This window comes from Ictidomys tridecemlineatus, chromosome 6 (assembly GCF_052094955.1).
Source record: "Ictidomys tridecemlineatus isolate mIctTri1 chromosome 6, mIctTri1.hap1, whole genome shotgun sequence".
Lineage (NCBI taxonomy): Eukaryota > Metazoa > Chordata > Mammalia > Rodentia > Sciuridae > Ictidomys > Ictidomys tridecemlineatus.
In genome coordinates, this window is record NC_135482.1 from 199,403,396 (window position 1) to 199,425,726 (window position 22,331).

The 22,331-nt window shown below is 62.4% G+C and overlaps 1 protein-coding gene across 20 annotated transcripts in view; it reads left to right on the top strand.

Annotated features, from left to right (window-relative positions):
- The window catches only part of Mcf2l (MCF.2 cell line derived transforming sequence like), a 96,603-nt gene that overhangs the window by 41,865 nt on the left and 32,407 nt on the right, over positions 1 to 22,331 (top strand). For 19 of the 20 annotated variants that reach the window (XR_013423542.1, XM_040281731.2, XM_078016353.1 and 16 more), the window contains exons 3-4: positions 3,791 to 3,905; positions 17,473 to 17,563. Coding sequence is in view for 19 of the 20 variants with exons in the window: in XM_040281731.2 (XP_040137665.2) it covers positions 3,791 to 3,905; positions 17,473 to 17,563 (206 nt within the window). In the remaining variant the exon portion in view is untranslated. Of the gene's footprint in view, positions 1 to 3,790; positions 3,906 to 16,726; positions 17,125 to 17,472; positions 17,564 to 22,331 lie in introns of those variants that run through there. The other variant, XM_040281742.2, reaches the window with a different exon arrangement.

The window sequence follows — 22,331 nt, forward strand, 5'->3', positions numbered from 1 at the left end:
CAGCCCCTGTGAACCTGCTGCACGGGCCCAGGCCTTCACACCGGAGCCTGTAGGGGGCACTCCAGGTCAGCCGGAGCCCGGCCAGGGAGCCAGACTTCTTCCTTCTGCGTCAGACTCCCACCTCCAGAGTGCAGAAGCCCTCCTCTGGGCGTGAGTCCTCCACGGGGAGTGTCCCTGAGCTTCGGGTGCCTCTGTGCCCGCCGAGTGCCCGCCGAGTGCCCGCCGAGTGCCCGCCGAGTGTCTTGAGACCAGGTCTCCTGTCTTGCTGGAGATCCTCCCAGGCGTTGGCAACCCGGAGGCAGGTGTGAGGGGAATGGATCACGCTGATGTTCCCGAGCACCTGCTGAAGGTCATGGTAGATTTTCACAAGTAAAGACAACAGGCAGAACCACATTTGGGCCACGCCCTGCGGAGCAGAGAGCCCTTTAATCAAGCCGTCTCTGAAGAATGAGGATCGCAGCACACACCCAGGTCTCTGCGGGGCTGCGTCCAGTCGTCCAGGTTCCTGAGTGAGCCGACCGGCGCCTCGGAGCCTCTCACCACGGAGGGTGTGAGTGCGCCAGGGCCTGTCCCGCCCTGCTGGATGCGCCTGCAGACCCGTGGCTGGACCACAGAAGCTTGCCCCTCGTGCTTCTGGAGACTGGAAGGGCGGGTCACGGCCCAGCACCGGGCAGCTCTGTTCTGCTGAGGGCCCACGTCCTAGCCTGCACCCTGCTCACTGTGTCCTTGTGGGATGGACAGTGAGCCAGAGCAGCCTGTAGGGGGAGAGACTGTGCAGCTCCCCTGCAGGCCTGTCCCCGTCACCACAGCCTCCCAGAGGCCCACCTCGTGTCATCGGCCTGGGGTCAGCCCGGAGAGCCTGGAGGGCACAGACATCTCACCCACATGGCCTGAGTGCATGAACGACGGGTGTGCCCATGGACAGGGCCACCTGCCCAAGGCTCTGCTGCCGGTGGCCAGGCTTGTGCTGGACCCAGGCACCTAACACCAGCCTCCCTCCTGGCGGCCCACCTGGAGAACAGCTTTCCCTCCGGCAGGGCTGTCGCTGCGTCTGCACCTCTCACAGGTGGGCCCTTCCAGAGGCCAGAGCTATCCCCGCGGGAGAGGCCGGCCAGGAATGGAAACAGAAAGCACCCTAGAGTTGAACCGAGGACGTGCCTCACGGGGAGCCCTTTCCCTGCTGTCAGGGAGGTGGGTTTCAGCCACCTCTGCCACCAGAAAGTGGGTGTGGGCTCGGGGACAGGGCACCAGGGCTGGTGTGTAGGTGTGCCCCGTCTGGAGGGTGGCTGCAGACTGGGGCCCTGACACCGGTGGGCAGCTCTTGCTTCAGCCACACAGGAGGGACCTCTGTGCCCCTCGGGGCTGCCTGCCCAGGGTCCCAGCTCTCCGGTGGCCTGTGTCTCAGAACTGGTGGCCAGCCCCTGACTCCCAGTGTCTACCTGCCACTCACCCTGGAGGTCCCCAAGCTCTGGGGCTGGCTTTCTGAATCACGTGGAAAGACCTAGAAAGACCCCAGCTTCCACTCTCCTCAGTAAGTGCAGGGGCTTCACTTCCCCTCAAAGCTGAGACTGGTCCAAAGCCACGTCGTCTCCAAGAGACCCCGATGGGTCAAGACGGGGCTCGCTCTGCCGGGCAGCAGATCTGGCCTGCAACCCTGAGTGAGGGGACTAAGACAGCCAAGTGCGGTCTTTCACAGAGGGAGAGGAGGCCAGCCTGGGAAGTCCCCACCTGGCCTGCCGTTCCCAGTGGCCTGAGGGGGAGCACAGCCCTGGAGGCTCCCAGCAGGACGGAGCTGCTGCTCCCTCACGGGGAGCCTCAGCCCAGCCAGTGGCATGGGGCCTTTGCCACTTCAGGTGGAGTGACGAGCATGGCCCACCCTCACCTGCACCCAGGTGAAGGCCAGCACAGAAGACAGACAGAGGGACTTGAGATTCGTCACCACGCAGCACTCGGACACCAGTCCTGCAGGAGCTGCCCACCAGACACAAGTCTGCTCCCTCAAAGGTCGGCCAGGGCCCTGGCAGCCCTGGTCCCGCTGTGCAGGGTGGGGCCTCAGTGCAGTGTAGGATTCCCAGCCGGTGGAGGCCAGAGGCCCCTCCCACTGTCCCGGCTCTCCCACAGAGAAGGAGGCCTGTCCGTTCCTGCAGCTTCCCACCCAGTCCCACTTGTAGGACAGCAAAGGGCAGGTGTGGGCCAGACGCCCTGGGACCCGGGGCTCACCGGGGTTCAGAGCAGTCCTTCCTAACGGGAAGTCACCGCCACCACCTGATGGTCATGTGCTGTGTGGTCATCCTCCTCTGCAGGAGCTGGCCCTGAGGAGGTCTCGGTGTTGCAGGCACTCACCCCGCCCTGAGAGGGAGCGAGAACCTGAGGTGTCGGGAGAGGGCTGGGCCGCCCCGCCAGGCCGTGGGTGCCCTGTGCCTGGGGACAGGGCCGGGAGCTGAGTGCCTTGGGTGTGCTGAGTGTCGAGGGCAGGGGGCTGGCGGCTTGGACCCTCCAGGTTCAAGCTGCAGGGCTGAGCTGGGGGGAGGCCTTGCTCCCATTGGTTGGACGCTGGGTTCAGCCCTCTCGCAGTGACAGGGCAGCACCGGGCCCCACACCAGGGCGCTCAAGGTCAAGGCAGGAAGGCCTGGGCCGAAGTGGTAGAGGGACCATGTCCTGCTGAGGGGCAAGGCTGCTGTGCTGAGGACACTGCAGGGCACTGACACATGGCCGCAGAGACCTGTGGGGATGAGAGGCCCAGGGGCCAGGAAAGGAGGCCTCCAGGCCCTGCACGGTGGCGTCCGAGAGGGTGTGGGGGCAGGTTGGCAGGGATGAGGATGGGGATAGACACCACTGTCCGTCTTTCCGTGCCGCACATGCCCTGGAGTGCCACACGGACCCGTCACGGTGTCTCCAGGTGGGGACAGGGTGGTGGCGGCATGCCTGGTTCTCACGGGATCAGCAGCTCTCCCCACCCAGCCTGAGCAGCCCCACGCCCGCCTGCTGGTGGGTGACCTCCGTAGCGTCCTTGGCCATCAGGATGGGCCGAGCTGTGCTGGCCAGGGCACTCACTGGGCTTCGCCCACTGCCTGGGCCTGGCTCACGCACGGGCTCTCCCTGTCCTTCCTCGCAGCCCTCCCTCCCGGTGCCTCCCCCCAGCATGTGGCCCAGGCTGCTGCCTGACTTCCTGGAGTCCGGAGAGAGAGAGGGTGGCGCTGGCTTGGGGTCACACAGCATCACTTCCACCTGTCCTGTGGGCCAACTCGACCCCCAAGGACTGGCCCCAGTGGTGGAACCCCGCCTCCATGGCAGCCTCCATGGCAGCAGCCACAGGGGGACACGACGTTCACCTGCGGGGGTAGAGCCTCCCACACTGAATTGCCGAAACTCTGAACAGGAGAGAAGCTACAGATGCCACAGCCCAACAGTCAGAAAGTCCCTGGGACACACCTGGTGTGTGTCATGTGACTGCTGGGCCTGCAGAGCTGCGGGCTCTGAGTTTGGAAAAGCAGGTACAAACAAGTCCATTCAAGTGAGACAACTGGCAGGACAGGCCAGAGGACGTGGCGGGGATGTTCCAGTGGTCACCCCAGCAGAAAATAGTGCTCATCTGCTTTAGTGCATCTGCTTTTCTGTGCCTTCTGCCTTTGGTGCCCCGTGCCATCTGCATGTCTTTGACACTGAGAAGAGCAGCCGGCCGTTCACCCAAGAGGGAACTTGAGACTGGGCACTCTGCAGGGGCTGGGGGCTGGTGGGGAGGGCTGGGCAGCCCAGGCCCTGCTGAGACCTGCCTCTGGTCTCTCCCCAGGTGGGCGGGGACAGGACGGAAGCCCGGTCATCACCTTCCCCGACTACCCGGCCTTCAGCGAGATCCCCGACAAGGAGTTCCAGAGTGTCATGACCTACCTCACCAGCATCCCCAGGTGCGTTCTCAAGGCCTGCTCTGGGTGGGGTCCCTCTCGTTCCACCCCAGTAGGTGAGGGGAGGATGACCCTGTTGTCGAGACCCTGTCGACTGAGAGGGGAGAGAGCTTTGTCAGGGAAGGGGTCCGGGGGGTTGGGGTCTCCACTGAGGCCTGGCAGGTCAGGGCAGTGGTCACTACCCCAGGGCCACTGTCCTCTGCACAGGATCCCCTTGGAGGACAGTTGTCCAAAAGTCAGGGCAGGCACCAGACCCAGGCCAAGGGCAATGGGCATCTCCAGGGCCTCAGGCAGACTGTGGACATCGTCGCTGTTGCCTGTCGGAACAGTGGACCCCGTGCTGGAGGACCATAGGGTCCCCTGGACAGGACGATGTGCTCCTCCCTTGGGAAGCAGATGCTGGGGGGCGCTCAGCCCATGGGCAAGAGGGTACCCTTCGCGCTGCCGTCTCTGAAGTCAGTGACCCAGCCCAGGTGCCAGGCCAGGCTGGGGCAGGAGGATCAAGGTCAAGGCCAGCCTCAGCAACTCAGTGAGACCCTGTCTCAAAGTCAGAAATAAAAGGCTGAGGATGTGGCTCGGTGGCCATGCACCTGGGTTCAGACCCCGGTACCAAAAAACAGTACCTGCCTTTGGTCCGGTGCTGGTCGCCGGGAGCTCGGGAATCAGCGGGATCCGTCCTCACCTGGGTTCTGAAGGCCGCCGGGGGCAGCGAGCAATAGCTTCTCCCTGTGGTCAGTAGAGGGAGGAGCCCCTGGGGCAGGGAGTCAGGCTGCCCCGTCCCCTGGATTTGACCTTGGCCCTTTCCTTGCTGGACCAGGCTCCGTCTCAGTCCGCCTGGGGCTGAGCGTTTCCTCAGTTTTCTACTCCTGACAATGACGCCCCTGTGCCCAGCCACCAGGCCCACGGGTGGCTGTGGCACCCAGGAATGGGGACAGAGGCCGTGGTGCAGGAGGAGGGCAAGAGCACACACTCACACAGGCCCACTGAGGCCCGCACCAGCCCGAGTGCAGCTGCCCGGGCCGCTGCTCAGATGTCCCCCGTCCCCAGAGCCTCGCGTCCCAGGCCACCCTGGGAGTCCTCCTGTCCTCCTCTCCTGCTGTGACAGCGCTTGTCCTGAGGTGCTCCAGGGTGGGCCCTGACGCACTCAGAGCTGCCTCTAAGGGTGGGGGAGCTCAGTGCCCACGAGCCCGACCCTGCCTCTGTGTCCGGGGTCCAGAGCCTGCCAGGTCCTGGCCACTCACCACACCTCCCTCAGGGGTCTCGGAGCCCCTGGATGGAGACACGCCTCGGCCTCTCTGCTGTGACATTCCTGCTCCTGCTGCCCAGCCCAGCTGGCAGCTCCTCAGGCCTGTGGCTGTCAAGGACTGGGCTGTGTCCAGCCAAGGCGGTCTGCTGCCCGCACTGCCCCAGTAACAGGTGGAGTGAGCGCCTCCTGGCCTGCAGGGCGGGGGAGCAGGTGTAGGCCCTCCGTGGATGTTTGCAGGACACACACAACTCCAGACAGCATCGCACGCAGAGCCAGCCTCCAACAGGGCCTCCTGGCCTCACCCCACAGGCCTGACCCAAGCCCTGTCTCCAAGTCTGCTCCTTCAGCCTCGGACAGCCCCCTCCCCAATTCTTTTCACACACCTGGTCTCAGGGGAACAGGCCAGCAGCCAAGTGCTGAGCGCAGCTTCCAAGAAACTGGCCAGAGCCGAAATCCAGGGGACCCATCAGCAGGGCTCACTTCCTGAGGGTGTGTGGGGTGCTTGTGTGGGTTTGTGTGTGGGGTATAGTGTGAATGTGTGGGTACAAGTGTGTGTGTGACTGTGCAGTCCACAACATGAGGAGCACTGAGTGGTGGCTGGCATGTGTGAGTTCACCTGCGGGGTTTATGTACATTCTTGTGGTTCCTACGGGACGTGTGTTTATGCTGCAAGGGGTGTATGAGTGTGTGGACAGGGTCCCCGAGCCGCTGAGACTAGGTAAGGGGGACGGTGAGGTGCTCTACAAAGGGACCAGGGTCCCATGGCCCTGAAAGCTAGGTATAGGGTCAGGTGTGGTGCTCTATGGTGGAGCAGGGTCCCCATGCCCCTGAGAGCTAGGTGTGGGGCAGGTGTGGTGCTCTACAGTGGACCAGGTCCCCATGCCCCTGAGAGCTAGGTGTGGGCAGGTGTGGTGCTCTACAGGTGGACCAGGGTCCCCGTGCCCCTGAGAGCTAGGTGTGGGTCAGGTGTGGTGCTCTACAGGTGGACCAGGGTCCCCGTGCCCCTGAGAGCTAGGTGTGGGCCAGGTGTGGTGCTCTACAGGTGGACCAGGGTCCCCGTGCCCCTGAGAGCTAGGTGTGGGTCAGGTGTGGTGCTCTACAGGTGGACTAGGGTCCCCGTGCCCCTGAGAGCTAGGTGTGGGTCAGGTGTGGTGCTCTACAGGTGGACTAGGGTCCCCATGCCCCAGAGAGCTAGGTGTGGGCAGGTGTGGTGCTCTACAGGTGGACTAGGGTCCCCATGCCCCAGAGAGCTAGGTGTGGGCCAGGTGTGGTGCTCTACAGTGGACCAGGGTCCCTGTGCCCCTGAGAGCTAGGTGTGGGCAGGTGTGGTGCTCTACAGGTGGACAGGGTCCCCATGCCCCTGAGAGCTAGGTGTAGGGCAGGTGTGATGCTCTACAGTGGACCAGGGTCCCGATGCCCCTGAGAGCTAGGTGTGGTCAGGTGTGGTGCTCTACAGTGGACCAGGGTCCCCGTGCCATTGAGAGCTAGCTGTGGGCAGGTGTGGTGCTCTACAGTGGACCAGGGTCCCCGTGCCCCTGAGAGCTAGGTGTGGGCAGGTGTGGTGCTCTACAGTGGGCCAGGGTCCCCTTGCCCCTGAGAGCTAGGTGTGGGGCAGGTGTGGTGCTCTACAGTGGGCCAGGGTCCCCGTGCCCCTGAGAGCTAGGTGTGGGCAGGTGTGGTGCTCTACAGTGGACCAGGGTCTCCATGCCCCTGAGAGCTAGGTGTGGGGCAGGTGTGGTGCTCTACAGGTGGACCAGTGTCCCTGTGCCCCTGAGAGCTAGGTGTGGGGCAGGTGTGGTGCTCTACAGGTGGACCAGGGTCCCCATGCCCCTGAGAGCTAGGTGTGGGGCAGGTGTGGTGCTCTACAGGTGGACCAGGGTCCCCATGCCCCTGAGAGCTAGGTGTGGGCAGGTGTAGTTCTCTACAGTGGACCAGGTCCCCATGCCCCTGAGAGCTAGGTGTGGGCAGGTGTGGTGCTCTACAGTGGACCAGGGTCCCCATGCCCCTGACAGCTAGGTGTGGGGCAGGTGTGGTGCTCTACAGTGGACCAGGGTCCCCAGGCCCCTGAGAGCTAGGTGTGGGGCAGGTGTGGTGCTCTACAGTGGACCAGGGTCCCCGTGCCCCTGAGAGCTAGATGTGGGCAGGTGTGGTGCTCTACAGTGGACCAGGGTCCCCATGCCCCTGAGAGCTAGGTGTGGGGCAGGTGTGGTGCTCTACAGGTGAATCAGGGTCCTCATGCCCCTGAGAGCTAGGTGTGGGCATGTGTGGTGCTCTACAGTGGACCAGGGTCCCCGTGCCCCTGAGAGCTAGGTGTGGGGCAGGTGTGGTGCTCTACAGGTGGACCAGGGTCCCCATGCCCCTGAGAGCTAGGTGTGGGCAGGTGTGGTGCTCTACAGTGGACCAGGGTCCCCATGCCCCTGAGAGCTAGGTGTGGGCAGGTGTGGTGCTCTACAGGTGAATCAGGGTCCTCATGCCCCTGAGAGCTAGGTGTGGGCATGTGTGGTGCTCTACAGTGGACCAGGGTCCCCGTGCCCCTGAGAGCTAGGTGTGGGGCAGGTGTGGTGCTCTACAGGTGGACCAGGGTCCCCATGCCCCTGAGAGCTAGGTGTGGGCAGGTGTGGTGCTCTACAGTGGACCAGGGTCCCCATGCCCCTGAGAGCTAGGTGTGGGGCAGGTGTGGTGCTCTACAGTGGACCAGGGTCCCCAGGCCCCTGAGAGCTAGGTGTGGGCAGGTGTGGTGCTCTACAGGTGGACAGGGTCCCCATGCCCCTGAGAGCTAGGTGTGGGGCAGGTGTAGTTCTCTACAGTGGACCAGGGTCCCCATGCCCCTGAGAGCTAGGTGTGGGGCAGGTGTAGTTCTCTACAGTGGACCAGGGTCCCCATGCCCCTGAGAGCTAGGTGTGGGGCAGGTGTGGTGCTCTACACTGGACCAGGTCCCCATGCCTCTGAGAGCTAGGTGTGGTCAGGTGTGAGGCTCTACAGTGGACCAGGGTCCCCGTGCCCTTGAGAGCTGGCTGTGGGCAGGTGTGGTGCTCTACAGGTGGACCAGGTCCCCGTGCCCCTGACAGCTAGGTGTGGGCAGGTGTGGTGCTCTACAGTGGGCCAGGGTCCCCTTGCCCCTGAGAGCTAGGTGTGGGGCAGGTGTGGTGCTCTACAGTGGACCAGTGTCCCCGTGCCCCTGAGAGCTAGGTGTGGGCAGGTGTGGTGCTCTACAGTGGACCAGGGTCCCCATGCCCCTGAGAGCTAGGTGTGGGGCAGGTGTGGTGCTCTACAGGTGGACCAGTGTCCCTGTGCCCCTGAGAGCTAGGTGTGGGGCAGGTGTGGTGCTCTACAGTGGACCAGTGTCCCTGTGCCCCTGAGAGCTAGGTGTGGGGCAGGTGTGGTGCTCTACAGGTGGACCAGGGTCCCCATGCCCCTGAGAGCTAGGTGTGGGGCAGGTGTGGTGCTCTACAGGTGGACCAGGTCCCCGTACCCCTGAGAGCTAGGTGTGGGGCCGGTGTGGTGCTCTACAGTGGACCAGGGTCCCCGTGCCCCTGAGAGCTAGGTGTGGGGCAGGTGTGGTGCTCTACAGTGGACCAGGGTCCCCATGCCCCTGAGAGCTAGGTGTGGGGCAGGTGTGGTGCTCTACAGTGGACCAGGGTCCCCATGCCCCTGAGAGCTAGGTGTGGGGCAGGTGTGATGCTCTACAGTGGACCAGGGTCCCCGTGCCCCTGAGAGCTAGGTGTGGGGCAGGTGTGGTGCTCTACAGTGGACCAGGTCCCAGTGCCCCTGAGAGCTAGGTGTGGGTCAGGTGTGGTGCTCTACAGTTGAACAGGGTCCCCGTGCCCCTGAGAGCTAGGTGTGGGGCAGGTGTGGTGCTCTACAGTGGACCAGTGTCCCTGTGCCCCTGAGAGCTAGGTGTGGGGCAGGTGTGGTGCTCTACAGGTGGACCAGGGTCCCCATGCCCCTGAGAGCTAGGTGTGGGACAGGTGTGGTGCTCTACAGTGGACCAGGTCCCCATGCCCCTGAGAGCTAGGTGTGGGGCAGGTGTGGTGCTCTACAGGTGGACCAGGGTCCCCATGCCCCTGAGAGCTAGGTGTGGGGTAGGTGTGGTGCTCTACAGTGGACCAGGGTCCCCTTGCCCCTGACAGCTAGGTGTGGGGCAGGTGTGGTACTCTACAGTGGACCAGGGTCCCCGTGCCCCTGAGAGCTAGGTGTGGGGCAGGTGTAGTTCTCTACAGTGGACCAGGTCCCCATGCCCCTGAGAGCTAGGTGTGGGGCAGGTGTGGTGCTCTACAGTGAACCAGGGTCCCCATGCCCCTGAGAGCTAGGTGTGGGTCAGGTGTGGTGCTCTACAGGTGGACCAGGGTCCCCGTGCCCCTGAGAGCTAGGTGTGGGCAGGTGTGGTGCTCTACAGGTGGACCAGGGTTCCCGTGCCCCTGAGAGCTAGGTGTGGGTCAGTGTAGTTCTCTACAGTGGACCAGGGTCCCCATGCCCCTGAGAGCTAGGTGTGGGCAGGTGTGGTGCTCTACAGGTGGACCAGGGTCCCCGTGCCCCTGAGAGCTAGGTGTGGGGCAGGTGTGGTGCTCTACAGGTGGACCAGGGTTCCCGTGCCCCTGAGAGCTAGGTGTGGGTCAGTGTAGTTCTCTACAGTGAACCAGGGTCCCCATGCCCCTGAGAGCTAGGTGTGGGGCAGGTGTGGTGCTCTACAGTGGACCAGGGTCCCTGTGCCCCTGAGAGCTAGGTGTGGGCAGGTGTGGTGCTCTACAGTGGACCAGGGTCCCCAGGCCCCTTAGAGCTAGGTGTGGGGCAGGTGTGGTGCTCTACAGTGGACCAGGGTCCCCTTGCCCCTGAGAGCTAGGTGTGGGGCAGGTGTGGTGCTCTACAGGTGGACCAGGGTCTCCATGCCCCTGAGAGCTAGGTGTGGGGCAGATGTGGTGCTCTACAGTGGACCAGGGTCCCCGTGCCCCTGAGAGCTAGGTGTGGGGCAGGTGTGGTGCTCTATAGGTGAATCAGGGTCCTCATGCCCCTGAGAGCTAGGTGTGGGGCAGGTGTGGTGCTCTACAGTGCACCAGGGTCTCCATGCCCCTGAGAGCTAGGTGTGGGTCAGGTGTGGTGCTCTACAGTGGACCAGGGTCCCCGTGCCCCTGAGAGCTAGGTGTGGGGCAGATGTGGTGCTCTACAGGTGGATCAGGGTCCCCATGCCCCTGAGAGCTAGGTGTGGGCAGGTGTGGTGCTCTACAGTGGACCAGGGTCCCCGTGCCCCTGAGAGCTAGGTGTGGGGCAGGTGTGGTGCTCTACAGGTGGACCAGGTCCGCATGCCCCTGAGAGCTAGGTGTGGGGCAGATGTGGTGCTCTACAGGTGGATCAGGGTCCCCGTACCCCTGAGAGCTAGGTGTGGGCAGGTGTGGTGCTCTACAGTGGACCAGGTCCCCGTGCCCCTGAGAGCTAGGTGTGGGCAGGTGTGGTGCTCTACAGTGGACCAGGGTCTCCATGCCCCTGAGAGCTAGGTGTGGGGCAGGTGTGGTGCTCTACAGGTGGACCAGGGTCCCCATGCTCCTGAGAGCTAGGTGTGGGTCAGGTGTGGTGCTCTACAGGTGGACCAGGTCCCCGTACCCCTGAGAGCTAGGTGTGGGGCCGGTGTGGTGCTCTACAGTGGACCAGGGTCCCCGTGCCCCTGAGAGCTAGGTGTGGGCAGGTGTGGTGCTCTACAGTTGAACAGGGTCCCCGTGCCCCTGAGAGCTAGGTGTGGGCCAGGTGTGGTTCTCTACAGGTCGACCAGGGTCCCGGTGCCCCTGAGAGCTAGGTGTGGGGCAGGTGTGGTGCTCTACAGTGGACCAGGGTCTCCATGCCCCTTAGAGCTAGGTGTGGGGCAGGTGTGGTGCTCTACAGTGGACCAGGGTCTCCATGCCCCTGAGAGCTAGGTGTGGGGCAGATGTGGTGCTCTTCAGTGGACCAGGTCCCCGTGCCCCTGAGAGCTAGGTGTGGGCAGGTGTGGTGCTCTACAGTGGACCACGTCCCCATTCCCCTGAGAGCTAGGTGTGGGCAGGTGTGGTGCTCTACAGTGGACCAGGTCCCCGTGCCCCGGAGAGTTTTGTCCCCTACACTGTGGCCTGGATACATTGCCAAGCTATGCATGATTCTTGACTTCTCTGGTGTACTTACCTGAGACTTTGTCACGCACCTCTGACACACTCACTCATGCTTGCTTACACTCACATGTACACACCCCACCTTTTGGGAGTGCAGTAATGGAATTCTTCCTGAGCTAGACGTTTCAAGGTCCTCCAACGAGAACGGCCTTGGTCATGCAGTCCCTGGTGGTCAGATGACCTGACTTAGGGCACCACGATGTCAACCAGGCTCCACCTGATGGTGATCCTCGGGGCAGAGGTCTCTGAGCACCCAAGGCCTGGTCAGGGAAAGTCCCTGGAGTCTCCAGACCCTGTTCCCTCTGGTGGTGGCCTCCTCTTCCCAGGAGGCCATGCCGCCCTTCGCTATGAGGGCACAGCTAAGCCTGACGGTTGCCATGCGCCCTGTGACTGTGTTGGCTGGATCACTAGGGCACACTCCCTATCCTGGCAGTGTTGATTCAGAGCACTGCAGAGAGAGAATCTGATGAGAGACAGGCACAACAATGAATCACCTGAAGGCACGTTCAGTGGCAGGCCCAGGAGGCAGATGGTGACATCAGGGGTCACCCCTCCACAGCACCCCGAAACCCCATTCACAAAAGCCGATCCTCCACCTTCCAAGTGGCTCTGGGTGAGGTGCAGGTGCACATACACCATGATGCACAGAGGCACAAACACATGCCTGCTCAGGCATGCACACACGCCCACATGTTGGTGTGTGCACTCAGGCACACTGTGCGCACAGATGCAGTCATGCAGGTGCTCACACCTGCCCACACCCCTCATGCACAGCAGTGTCTTCCTGTGGAAGAGACAGGTGGGATGTGGGTCAGACTCCGGCTCCCAACAGGATGTGGGTTGTCCCCCCAATCCTTTCTGGGGTCATCCTGGCTCCCCCCTGTTCCACTGCCCTCTGGCCACCTGAAGTGTCCTGCCTCTAGCCTACCCACCAAGCTTCCGAATATCCAGAGCGTGGGCCCCAAGGTGCACCTGACTTCTTGCTGTGGACACACCTTCTGATTGAGTGTCCACCCAACTCCTGACCGTGAGGGGTGAGAGCTGGAGTGGAGGTAAATCCCGCCTGGCCTCCCGCGTCCCCTGCAGCAACTACCACAGGTGCAGGTCAAGGTGAAGACCTAGTCCACCCATGTCACCCATGTGTGGTGCCTTATGTCACCTTCTGGACATGTCCATCCTTCAGCCCTCCGTGGGCATCCCTCAGAGCCAGCATCTGTCCTCAATCCTGCGGTAGCTGCAGGACATGCTACAAACAGGCCCAGTCCCCCTGGCCTGTGCCCTGTCCCCTGGGATCTCGTGGCCACTCTTCACAGTCAGGAGTGCTGTGTAAGGAAGGACAGTCCCCCTGGCCTGTGCCCTGTCCCCTGGGATCTCATGGCCACTCTTCACAGTCAGGAGTGCTGTAAGGAAGGACAGTCCCCCTGGCCTGTGCCCTGACCCCTGGGATCTCATGGTCACTCTTCACAGTCAGGAGTGCTATAAGGAAGGACAGTCCCCCTGGCCTGTGCCCTGTCCCCTGGGATCTCATGGTCACTCTTCACAGTCAGGAGTGCTGTGTAAGGAAGGACAGTCCCCCTGGCCTGTGCCCTGTCCCCTGGGATCTCATGGTCACTCTTCACAGTCAGGAGTGCTGTAAGGAAGAACAGTCCCCCTGGCCTGTGCCGTGTCCCCTGGGATCTCATGGTCACTCTTCACAGTCAGGAGTGCTGTGTAAGGAAGGACAGTCCCCCTGGCCTGTGCCCTGTCCCCTGGGATCTCATGGTCACTCTTCACAGTCAGGAGTGCTGTGTAAGGAAGGACAGTCCCCCTGGCCTGTGCCCTGTCCCCTGGGATCTCATGGCCACTCTTCAGAGTCAGGAGTGCTGTAAGGAAGGACAGTCCCCCTGGCCTGTGCCCTGTCCCCTGGGATCTCATGGTCACTCTTCACAGTCAGGAGTGCTGTGTAAGGAAGGACAGTCCCCCTGGCCTGTGCCCTGTCCCCTGGGATCTCATGGTCACTCTTCACAGTCAGGAGTGTTGTAAGGAAGGACAGTCCCCCTGGCCTGTGCCCTGTCCCCTGGGATCTCATGGTCACTCTTCACAGTCAGGAGTGCTGTGAAAGGAAGGACAGTCCCCCTGGCCTGTGCCCTGTCCCCTGGGATCTCATGGCTACTCTTCACAGTCAGGAGTGCTGTAAGGAAGGCCAGTCCCCCTGGCCTGTGCCCTGTCCCCTGGGATCTCATGTCCACTCTTCACAGTCAGGAGTGCTGTAAGGAAGGACAGTCCCCCTGGCCTGTGCCCTGTCCCTGGGATCTCATGTCCACTCTTCACAGTCAGGAGTGCTGTAAGGAAGGACAGTCCCCCTGGCCTGTGCCCTGTCCCTGGGATCTCATGGTCACTCTTCACAGTCAGGAGTGCTGTGTAAGGAAGGACAGTCCCCCTGGTCTGTGCCCTGTCCCCTGGGATCTCATGGTCACTCTTCCCAGTCAGGAGTGCTATAAGGAAGGACAGTCCCCCTGGTCTGTGTCCTGTCCCCTGGGATCTCATGGTCACTCTTCACAGTCAGGAGTGCTGTAAGGAAGGACAGTCCCCCTGGTCTGTGCCCTATCCCCTGGGATCTCATGACCACTCTTCACAGTCAGGAGTGCTGTAAGGAAGGACAGTCCTCCTGGCCTGTGCCCTGTCCCTGGGATCTCATGACCATTCTTCACAGTCAGGAGTGCTGTAAGGAAGGACAGTCCCCCTGGCCTGTGCCCTGTCCCCTGGGATCTCATGGCCACTCTTCACAGTCAGGAGTGCTGTAAGGAAGGTCAGTCCCCCTGGCCTGTGCCCTGTCCCCTGGGATCTCATGGCCACTCTTCAGAGTCAGGAGTGCTGTAAGGAAGGACAGTCCCCCTGACCTGTGCCCTATCCCCTGGGATCTCATGGCCACTCTTCACAGTCAGGAGTGCTGTAAGGAAGGTCAGTCCCCCTGGCCTGTGCCCTGTCCCCTGGGATCTCATGGCCACTCTTCAGAGTCAGGAGTGCTGTAAGGAAGGACAGTCCCCCTGACCTGTGCCCTATCCCCTGGGATCTCATGGCCACTCTTCACAGTCAGGAGTGCTGTAAGGAAGGACAGCTCCTGGATTCAGTGGGTTCCTCCTCTGGGGGTAGGACTGTGCCCCGTTGGTGACAGTTCCTGAATGTCTGGCCATGCGGTCCCCAGTCCACTCCACTGTGTGGTCCAGTGTGTGAGTACCACTGTGCTCACCTGGTGTCCCTGGGCCCTGGAAAGCTCAGGCCCCCGGCTGCTTCCCACAGCACTGCGGACCTGCGGATGGGGGGCGTACCCCCATGAGGACCCTTCCCCAGCTCCCCTCCTGGGCAGCACTGTGGACCTCAGGTGGGGTAGCACCTTTGATGCATCCTGTAGACCGTTCAGTCCCCATCCCACTGCCACAGTGACCACCCCCCACAGGTCCCAGCTCTGTGGCTACCTGGTCTTGTCCCCGAGCCCTGCCGCAGCAGCCACCTCCTCTGGCCTCAGCTGCCTCCTTCACCTCCTCGTTCCCCTTTGCAGTCGACCTAGTGACCACAAGCCATCAGGACAGCCACTGACCACACGTGGCCTTCAGCTCTAAAGTGAAATGTCATCCCCGTGCTCTGTGGGGCTCTGTTTCAGAGCACCTGTGGCCAGGGGCTCTGTGCTGAGTGGCCAGGTCTGTGGCGTGGCCATCTCAACAGCCACCGCCGTCACCGTGGGAGGTGTTGCCATAGCTTGCCCTCCTGGCCCCTTCCCCCAGAGGAGAGCCACTGCCGTCACCTGCTGGAGACTGGTGTCCTGCTGCAGAGGAGCGGTGGAGCTGTAGGCTGGCCTAGGCAGCCCTTCCCGCTGGCCCCTCCGCAGCCCAGGCTGCCCCGCCAGCCACTGTCCTGCTGGTGGCAGGTGGGAGCCTCCAGGGTGGAGAAGAGTCAGGGCAGCCTAGGCAGGAGCCGGCCAGCAGCCTCTGCAGGTGTGGCTACTGGTGGGGGGACACGCCTTTCTCCTCAGTCTGTTTCTTCTTTGGGCTGGTGCACAGCTGGTCTGGGCGGCACGGGCAGAAGGGCAGGGTACAGGCCCTGTGAGCTGTGGACAGGTCTCAGGAGGCCTTTCTTGGGGTGATGGTGCGTCTGGGGGGCTGTGAACGAGTGGAGGGCAGACAGCTGGAGGGCTGGACGGCCCTTCAGGCTCTTGCACCAGTGAGACCTCTGATTCTTTGGCCACTTCTAGTGGGAAAGAAACGTGGTATTCAGCCCATTCGCTGCCCAGGCACTGTGGGCCTCTTGCTCTCCTGCTCAGGCAGTTCTCCTCTCCCGCCTTGTCAGCCAGAGAGTATAGCATCACCACAGCGCACGGGGTGTCCGCCGCCCCCGGTCCCTCTCCCACCCACAGCCTGTCGACTGGCACTCCCCCGTGCCTGGCCAGGCTGGAGACCCTGCACAGCTCTGCATGAGTGACATGTGCCCTCCAGGTAGGGACCAGGGGGGACCTTCTCTGTAGCCTGTGGCTTCCAGGCCCTGTGTATGGGCCCCACCACATGGCCCATGCCCCTCCTGGGCCAGCCCTCCCTGGCCTCCCCTCGGGCTCCTTTGCCCTCCAGGGCACCGCCCCCTGTGCCCTGTGCTGGCATCCCTGGTCTCTGACCTCCCACTGTGGTGCCAGCACCCAGCAGGCCTGAGCCTGAGGACCTAGCCCCTGGGCTGTGGCTGCCAGACCCCGGCTAGTTCCCCACTCTTGCTGCCTGGCTTTGGGGTGCAGGCTTCTCTGTGCCTCAGCATCTCCCCCGTCAATGGTGAAGACACCTGGGGGAGTCTGTGCAGGGCTGACGGGGCCTCCCTCACTGTTGTCACCAAGGGGCTTGGAGATGTTGACCTTGGCTGTGTCTCTCCCGCCACGAAGCCCCTGCCTAGCCCCCATCTCTGGATGAAGTGGGTGCCCCTACTCCCCATGGGGTCCTGCAGCAAATGCAGCTGGGCAGGCCTTGGGAAATGTGAAGCCCCGATGTCCACCCCCAGTGTCTGGCTGCCCTGTGCCTGTGGCTCCTGCCCACCACCACCACACCAGACCTGAGGCCGGCAGAGCTGGAGCAGATGGGCCTTAGAGGCCAGAGCAGGGAGGGGGTCTGTCCTGACTCCACAGCTCCACGGACCCTCACAGTGGCACCAGCCGGGCCCCAGGCTGTTGAGCCACCAGCAGCAGAGGAGCTATTTTGAGTAAAGCTCATGTTTATTCATGTGTCACTGAGCCAAACTGCCCTCCGCACGTGCAGCCCACACCACCAGCCTGGCATGAGCAGTCAGCAGGGTGGACGGTGCTTCATGCCCCACAGTCAGGGCGTCATATCCGGGCATCAGAGGATCTTCACCGAGTGCCGCCTGCAGCGCACCCCACGGCTGCACGTTAGAGCGTCCTGTGGAGCTGTTTCCCCAACTCCCATAAGCGGCTGGCTTGGGCATGTTCAGAGATGTGGGAATTAGCAGTTCGAGTCGGTGCCTTCTGCCGGCCTGACTTCTTCCTTCCTGCTGTGGATTGGCTGCGCCGGCAGCTGCTGGCACCACACAATTGGCTTGGTGAGAAGTCACAACGGAGGCAGAGCTCCCACACTGTGACTCAGGCGCCTGCCGGGCGGAGCGGAGGGCCGGGAGGCGCTGCACCAGGAACGCTGTCCTCTTCACCACCGATGCTGCTGCAGAGGGCAAGCGCCCGCATCGCACTCCCGGCAGAGGCCCTCGAGCCTCCCCAAGCCTCCGGGCTTTCCTCCCGAGGTCCCCGTGCTGCTGTTGGAAGTGACTGTTTAACGTGGACCGACACAGGGATCTCAGATGCTAGGACGCGTGGCATGTACAGGTCCTAAAACTTGCTTTGAGGGTTTCGTCAGCTGGCCACCGAGGAAAAGACCATGACCAGCTCTTATGGGCCCTAAAGTGCCCAGCCCAGGAAGAGGGCTGTGTGTGTGCTGGGCTGACATGTCTGTGTCAGGCAGGAGGCGCCAACACCTGTCCTCTTCAGACAGGAGCGAGTGTGGGAGAGTGCAGACGGGCTGCACGGGCCCCTGGCCCCCTGGCATGCACTTGACCCCGCCCCGGCAGTGGCTCAGGATTCTAGGAGGGTCACTCGCCGTGAGGCTCCCAGGAGGCTACGTGGGCAGCGAGGCTCCCGCCTGCTCTCGCTAACTGCAGCTGTCTCTCCTCTCAGCCTACAGGATGCAGGCATTGGATTCATCCTGGTGATAGACCGAAGGCAGGACAAATGGACCTCCGTGAAGGCGTCGGTCCTGCGGATAGCCGTAAGTGCTCTGCCTCAGTCGTGGCCAGGGGCCAGCACCCTGCCCTCTCCAGTCCATGCTCTGACGCTTGTGCGAAGTGGGAGGGCTCAGCAGTGGGTGGCTGGCTAGCAGGTCCAGCACAGAGTGGGCTGAGCCAGCACTGAGCCCACAAGGGCTCCAGAGATGCCGGGCGTGTGTGTGTGTGCGTGCGTGTGTGTGTGTGTGTGTGTGTGTGTCTGCTTTCTCAAGGGCTGGCTCTTAGGGGCTTTTTTAGAATTGCACTAACTCGTAAGTGGAGCACAGAAGTCCTGCACAGGCAGGTGGCTGGGTTCCACAGCCTGCAGGACAGAGGTCGGAGAGTGGGCTGACCTCTTTCTAGGTGACTCTTTCCTGGGCTCTTGGTTCCTTCGCTCACACACCAAGAGGCCTTAGCTTTCCTCAGCAGCCCACCCTGCCCTTGGGGGACCACCTTCACTCAGGGCAGGTTCTGAGCGCTCCCCCGCAGCAGAGAAGCCTGTAGCAGGCTTTCTAGAGGCACAGACGGATCGTGTCTCCCACCACGGCTTCCCGCCACCCCCACCAGCTCAGTCCGGGTACTTCTTCTGAGCCGAGTCCTCCCACACGACTTTTCTCAGCTGCAAGGGACCCAGAGCAGGCTGTCTGCCCGCAGGTGCCCAGAGCAGGCTCCCAGGCCTCTCCGAGGCTGCACTCCCTGGGTCCACCCTCCGGGCACCCCGCTCTGGGTTTAGCATCCACGACATCGTGGTGCTGGCCTCGTGGGCTGCTGGGTTCTGGTGCTTCAGAGGGACGAGCATCTGCCCACAGGTGCCCTCAGGGTTCCACCTGTGAGGAGAAGGAGGGGCTGAGGCCTCTCTCATCACAGCCACGGGTCGGGGCAGCCTGGGCTGCGCAGCCTCCCGCACTGCCCTTGCTCTGAGGAGGTCCCTGGAGGGCAAGCCCCCTCCTGACCCTGCCTGTGCTGCCCGTGCCGCCACTTGTCTACAGTGGGGTGTTACCTAATCAGCCCCTCCCAGCTCCCACAGCCCAGAGGTCTGGACAAGGCTTCTGTGAGCACCAGTTCACAGCCCGCATCCATTTCACCATCTCAGACCTCAGGTGTGTCTGTGCATGCCGCCGCAGCAGGCCATTCTGCACTGCGAGGCAGGCCCGGGGTTGGCCAGTCCTGGGTCAGGCACCACGAGGTCCCCAGTTAGGGGTGCCGGTGTTCCCAGGGAAGTCCACACTGGCGAAGGAATGGCATCCACCCGGTCAACCCCGCTGGTGTAAATGACCATAAGACTTGTCCCAGCGTGATGTGGGCAGAGTCGGAGGTGGCTCTGACATCCCTGGGGCAGACGCCCCGTGGGCGCATTCCTGCTCGTGCCCACATGGGTACCAGGCCTCCAGCTGCCGATGTACAGGGTGTCCCCACACCCCTGCCCGCCTGGCTCCTCCTTACCCTTCCCCCAGCACCTCCCCAGGTGCTCCCAGCACCCCAGGGCCGGGCCCCACCTTCTGGAGACACTTGCACACCTGCCTGGGCCCTAGGGAGGCCTGACGGCAGCCGTGTGTTGTCCCGGTCGATGTTAGGAAGTCCCCAGTGCGAGGCTGCTGTTCTAAACACAGGAATCTTTTAGAAACAGGCCTCCTGGTTCTGTGCAGCTGAGCGCCCTGGCCGGGTGCTGAGCTCTGGGCACAGGATGAGCTCAGCTGCTTCCCGCCTTGAGTGGACTCCGGAAGCAACCTGGCTCATCTTTGAAACTTTGTTTTGGAAAATCATAATTGAAAAGTTACTATTTGAGCTTTTTTAATTTGTTTTTGCTCCATAAAAATACTGATTCTTCCCAGCATTCACAGGCACTGTCTTGGGTAGTGCAGAAGTCAGCCTTTCCCCAGCAAGACGGTCCGGAGGGAAGTGCAGGGCTGAGCTGGGGTAAGAGGGAGAGACTGTGTTGGTGCAGGTGTCATGTACCCGAGCACATTCTGAGTCCCCACCACGCACCTTGGAGATGCAGGGGGTGAGAAGTGCCCGCAGGCAAGGAGGGTGCACAGCATCAAGGCATCGATGAAGGGGCAGGCGGTAGGCGGGAGCTTGGCCGCGGCTTGGCCAGGGAAGGTCGGCATCTGTCCTGTGCCCACCTCCTAGAGGACGTCATGGACACGGTGCAGAAGGGGATGTGAGCAGCCAGGAGATGTGGCGGGAGGAGACTGAGCCAGGGACCCTCTGATGTCACTGGGAGAAACCAGGAAAAGCCCAAGGAGGCTGGGGCTGCACAGTGAGGGCCCTGTGGGGGCCATGGCCATCCGTGTCCGGGCACTCCGAGGTCACGCTGACAGGCCCTCTATTGCTCTGAGGTGGGGGGACGGGGCAGAGGAATGTCCTGGCTCTGTCGACATGGTGTGCTGGAGTCTGGGGAGGCAGCCAGGGAGAGTAGCCTGGGATGATCCCTCCGGGGTCTTTATTTAATTTGGGCAGCAAAGATAGAACCCAGGGGTGCTTAACCACTGAGCCACGTCCCCGGCCCTTTTTATTTTTTTATTTTGAGACAGGATCTTGATAAGTTGATTAGGACCTCACTAAGTTGCTGAGGCTGGCTTTGAACTTGTGGTCCTCCTGCCTCAGCCTCCCAAGCTGCTGGGATTAGAGGCAGGGGCCACCGCACCTGGCTCCTGGGTCTTGGTGCCATGTTTCAGGGACAGCTCTGTGGACTCTCTTGAAGGATGACAGCCCAGATGGGGACTCTGCCTGTGCCTTCATCAAAGTAGCTGGGAAGCCACCCCTTGGCACCAGCCAAGGCCAGCCCAGCCTGTGCTCCAGGGCAGGTTCCACCAGCGCCTGGCAGGGGGCCGTGGGATGCCAGGGGGCAAGCAGGTGAAGCAGCTCCTCCTGCCCGGGCGCTGGCCACCAGCGAGAGCTGCACTTACGTAACGCTCTGCGACTCCGGGCTATTCTTAGCCATCCGGGCTGCCTCACAAGCCAAGCTTTCCCTGATCTGCAGTGTTCTCTTTTCTTTTTTGCCTGCCTTGGAATAGAAACAGACGACTCTGGCAGAGCAGAATCCTTGTTCCTAAAGTCAGACTCCCTTGCTTCTGCCAGGAGCAGGGCATTGTCCATCTGACCACGGATTGGAGACTGACTGGGTGCTGCCCGTAACAGGGTCCTGCACGGGTTGCCTGTCACAGGAAGAGCAGGTGGAGAGACAAGACCCAGAGCACAGGACCTGGGCCTCCCCGTCCGCCAAGCCGTCAGACGGTCCTGGGATGAAGGTCTTTTACAAAACCCCTACGTCTGCTCTTGCAGGATGCTACGTCAGAATCTGACTCTCTCCTGCTGTATGGTGGGCCCTTCTGGATCCTGTGGTGGATGCACACATTGATACCTAGAGCCAGCCTGATTCAAACGGAACCTCTGCCCGAGGGGGTGCCAGGAAAGCTGGGTTTAAGGAGGTTTGCTGTCTGCCTGAGCCAGAGCTGTCTTGCTGCCGTGCCCTCTGAGTGCGTTCAGGGTGCCAAGGGAGCACGCGGGGCGAGGTGCCATGGTACCGACCGCCACCTGGACCCTGCGGGTGCCCGTCACCAGGCTCCAAGGAGAGTGGCAGCAGGGGTAGGAGCACCCTGGGGGAGGAGCCTGAGTGGGCAACACGAGGGCCTCTCAGCAGAGTGGACTGGGTGGAGCCCAGCAGGAAGGCAGTGCTGTCCCACAGAGGGTGGGCCCCTCCAGGACTCGAAGGGAGGCACAGGCAGCAAGGGTGGCCAGTCAGTGGCTCCGGGGGCACAGTCCACCCAGGAGGAGGCCTCCTGAGGAGGGAAAGCCATGTCTGGAGGTCAGGGAGCTGAGCCCACTCTGCAGGACTGGTGTCCACGTTGGGCAGCCAAGCTGAGGCAGGACCCAGTCGTGACCAACAATGGCCAGGTGACTGCCACATGGGCGTCATGGTGGGAGGGGACTGGCACTTCCTAGGCACACACTCTGCTGTGGACGCTGCTGACTCACCACTTGGGCTTCAAGGGACCCAGGGACCTTCCATCAGGCTGGACCTCCCCACCACAAGGCCCCAGTGGTGGTGCTGGTCCACGCAGAATATTCCGGAAGGCAACATGGGCAGGAAGGTCTCTCTAGTGTGAAGGGGATTCTTCTTTGGAAGGCGTTTGTCACTGCCTTAACCAGACGTAACAAGTGGGAGGTCTCAGGCACCCCCTTTCCACCCTCTTCCAGGGGACTCTGGCCCCCGAGGGTCTTAGCCACGGCTCCCGCCACCCTGCCCCACGGGACTCATGCCCTGTATATCCCCAAATTGCTGAAAGAACAGTTTAAAAGGTGTCTCCAACAAAGAGAGGACTAGGGTGTCTAGGGTCTGCCCAGCGCATTGCCGGGTCACCCCGCGGTGGCGCCTGTTCTGCCTGCCACCTGGCCTGCTGGGGAGCTACTCACCTGGGAGCCCCCAGTGCTCCAGCCCCACACCTGGACCTCAGTCATCTGCTTGGCTCGTTTTTGTGACATGGAGCGCATTATGCATGTGGGGAATACCTGGTGCCCGAGTTGGTTACAGGTGGCTAGAGGTCTGGTGATCTGGCCTCCAAGTACACGGGAGAAGAGGAGCCCACTAAACTCAGCACCTTCTCCCTCAGCTTTCAATCCCAGGAGTTTGCAGGTCACTTTGGGGGTGGCCCAGGAACTCCATGCATGCCCATCTTTGGGAGCCGACGTTAGAGCTTTGCCACAGAGACACTGTGTGGGGCCGCGGGGGCTCACGGACACTGCCCGGGGCCGCGGTGCCCACCCACAGCT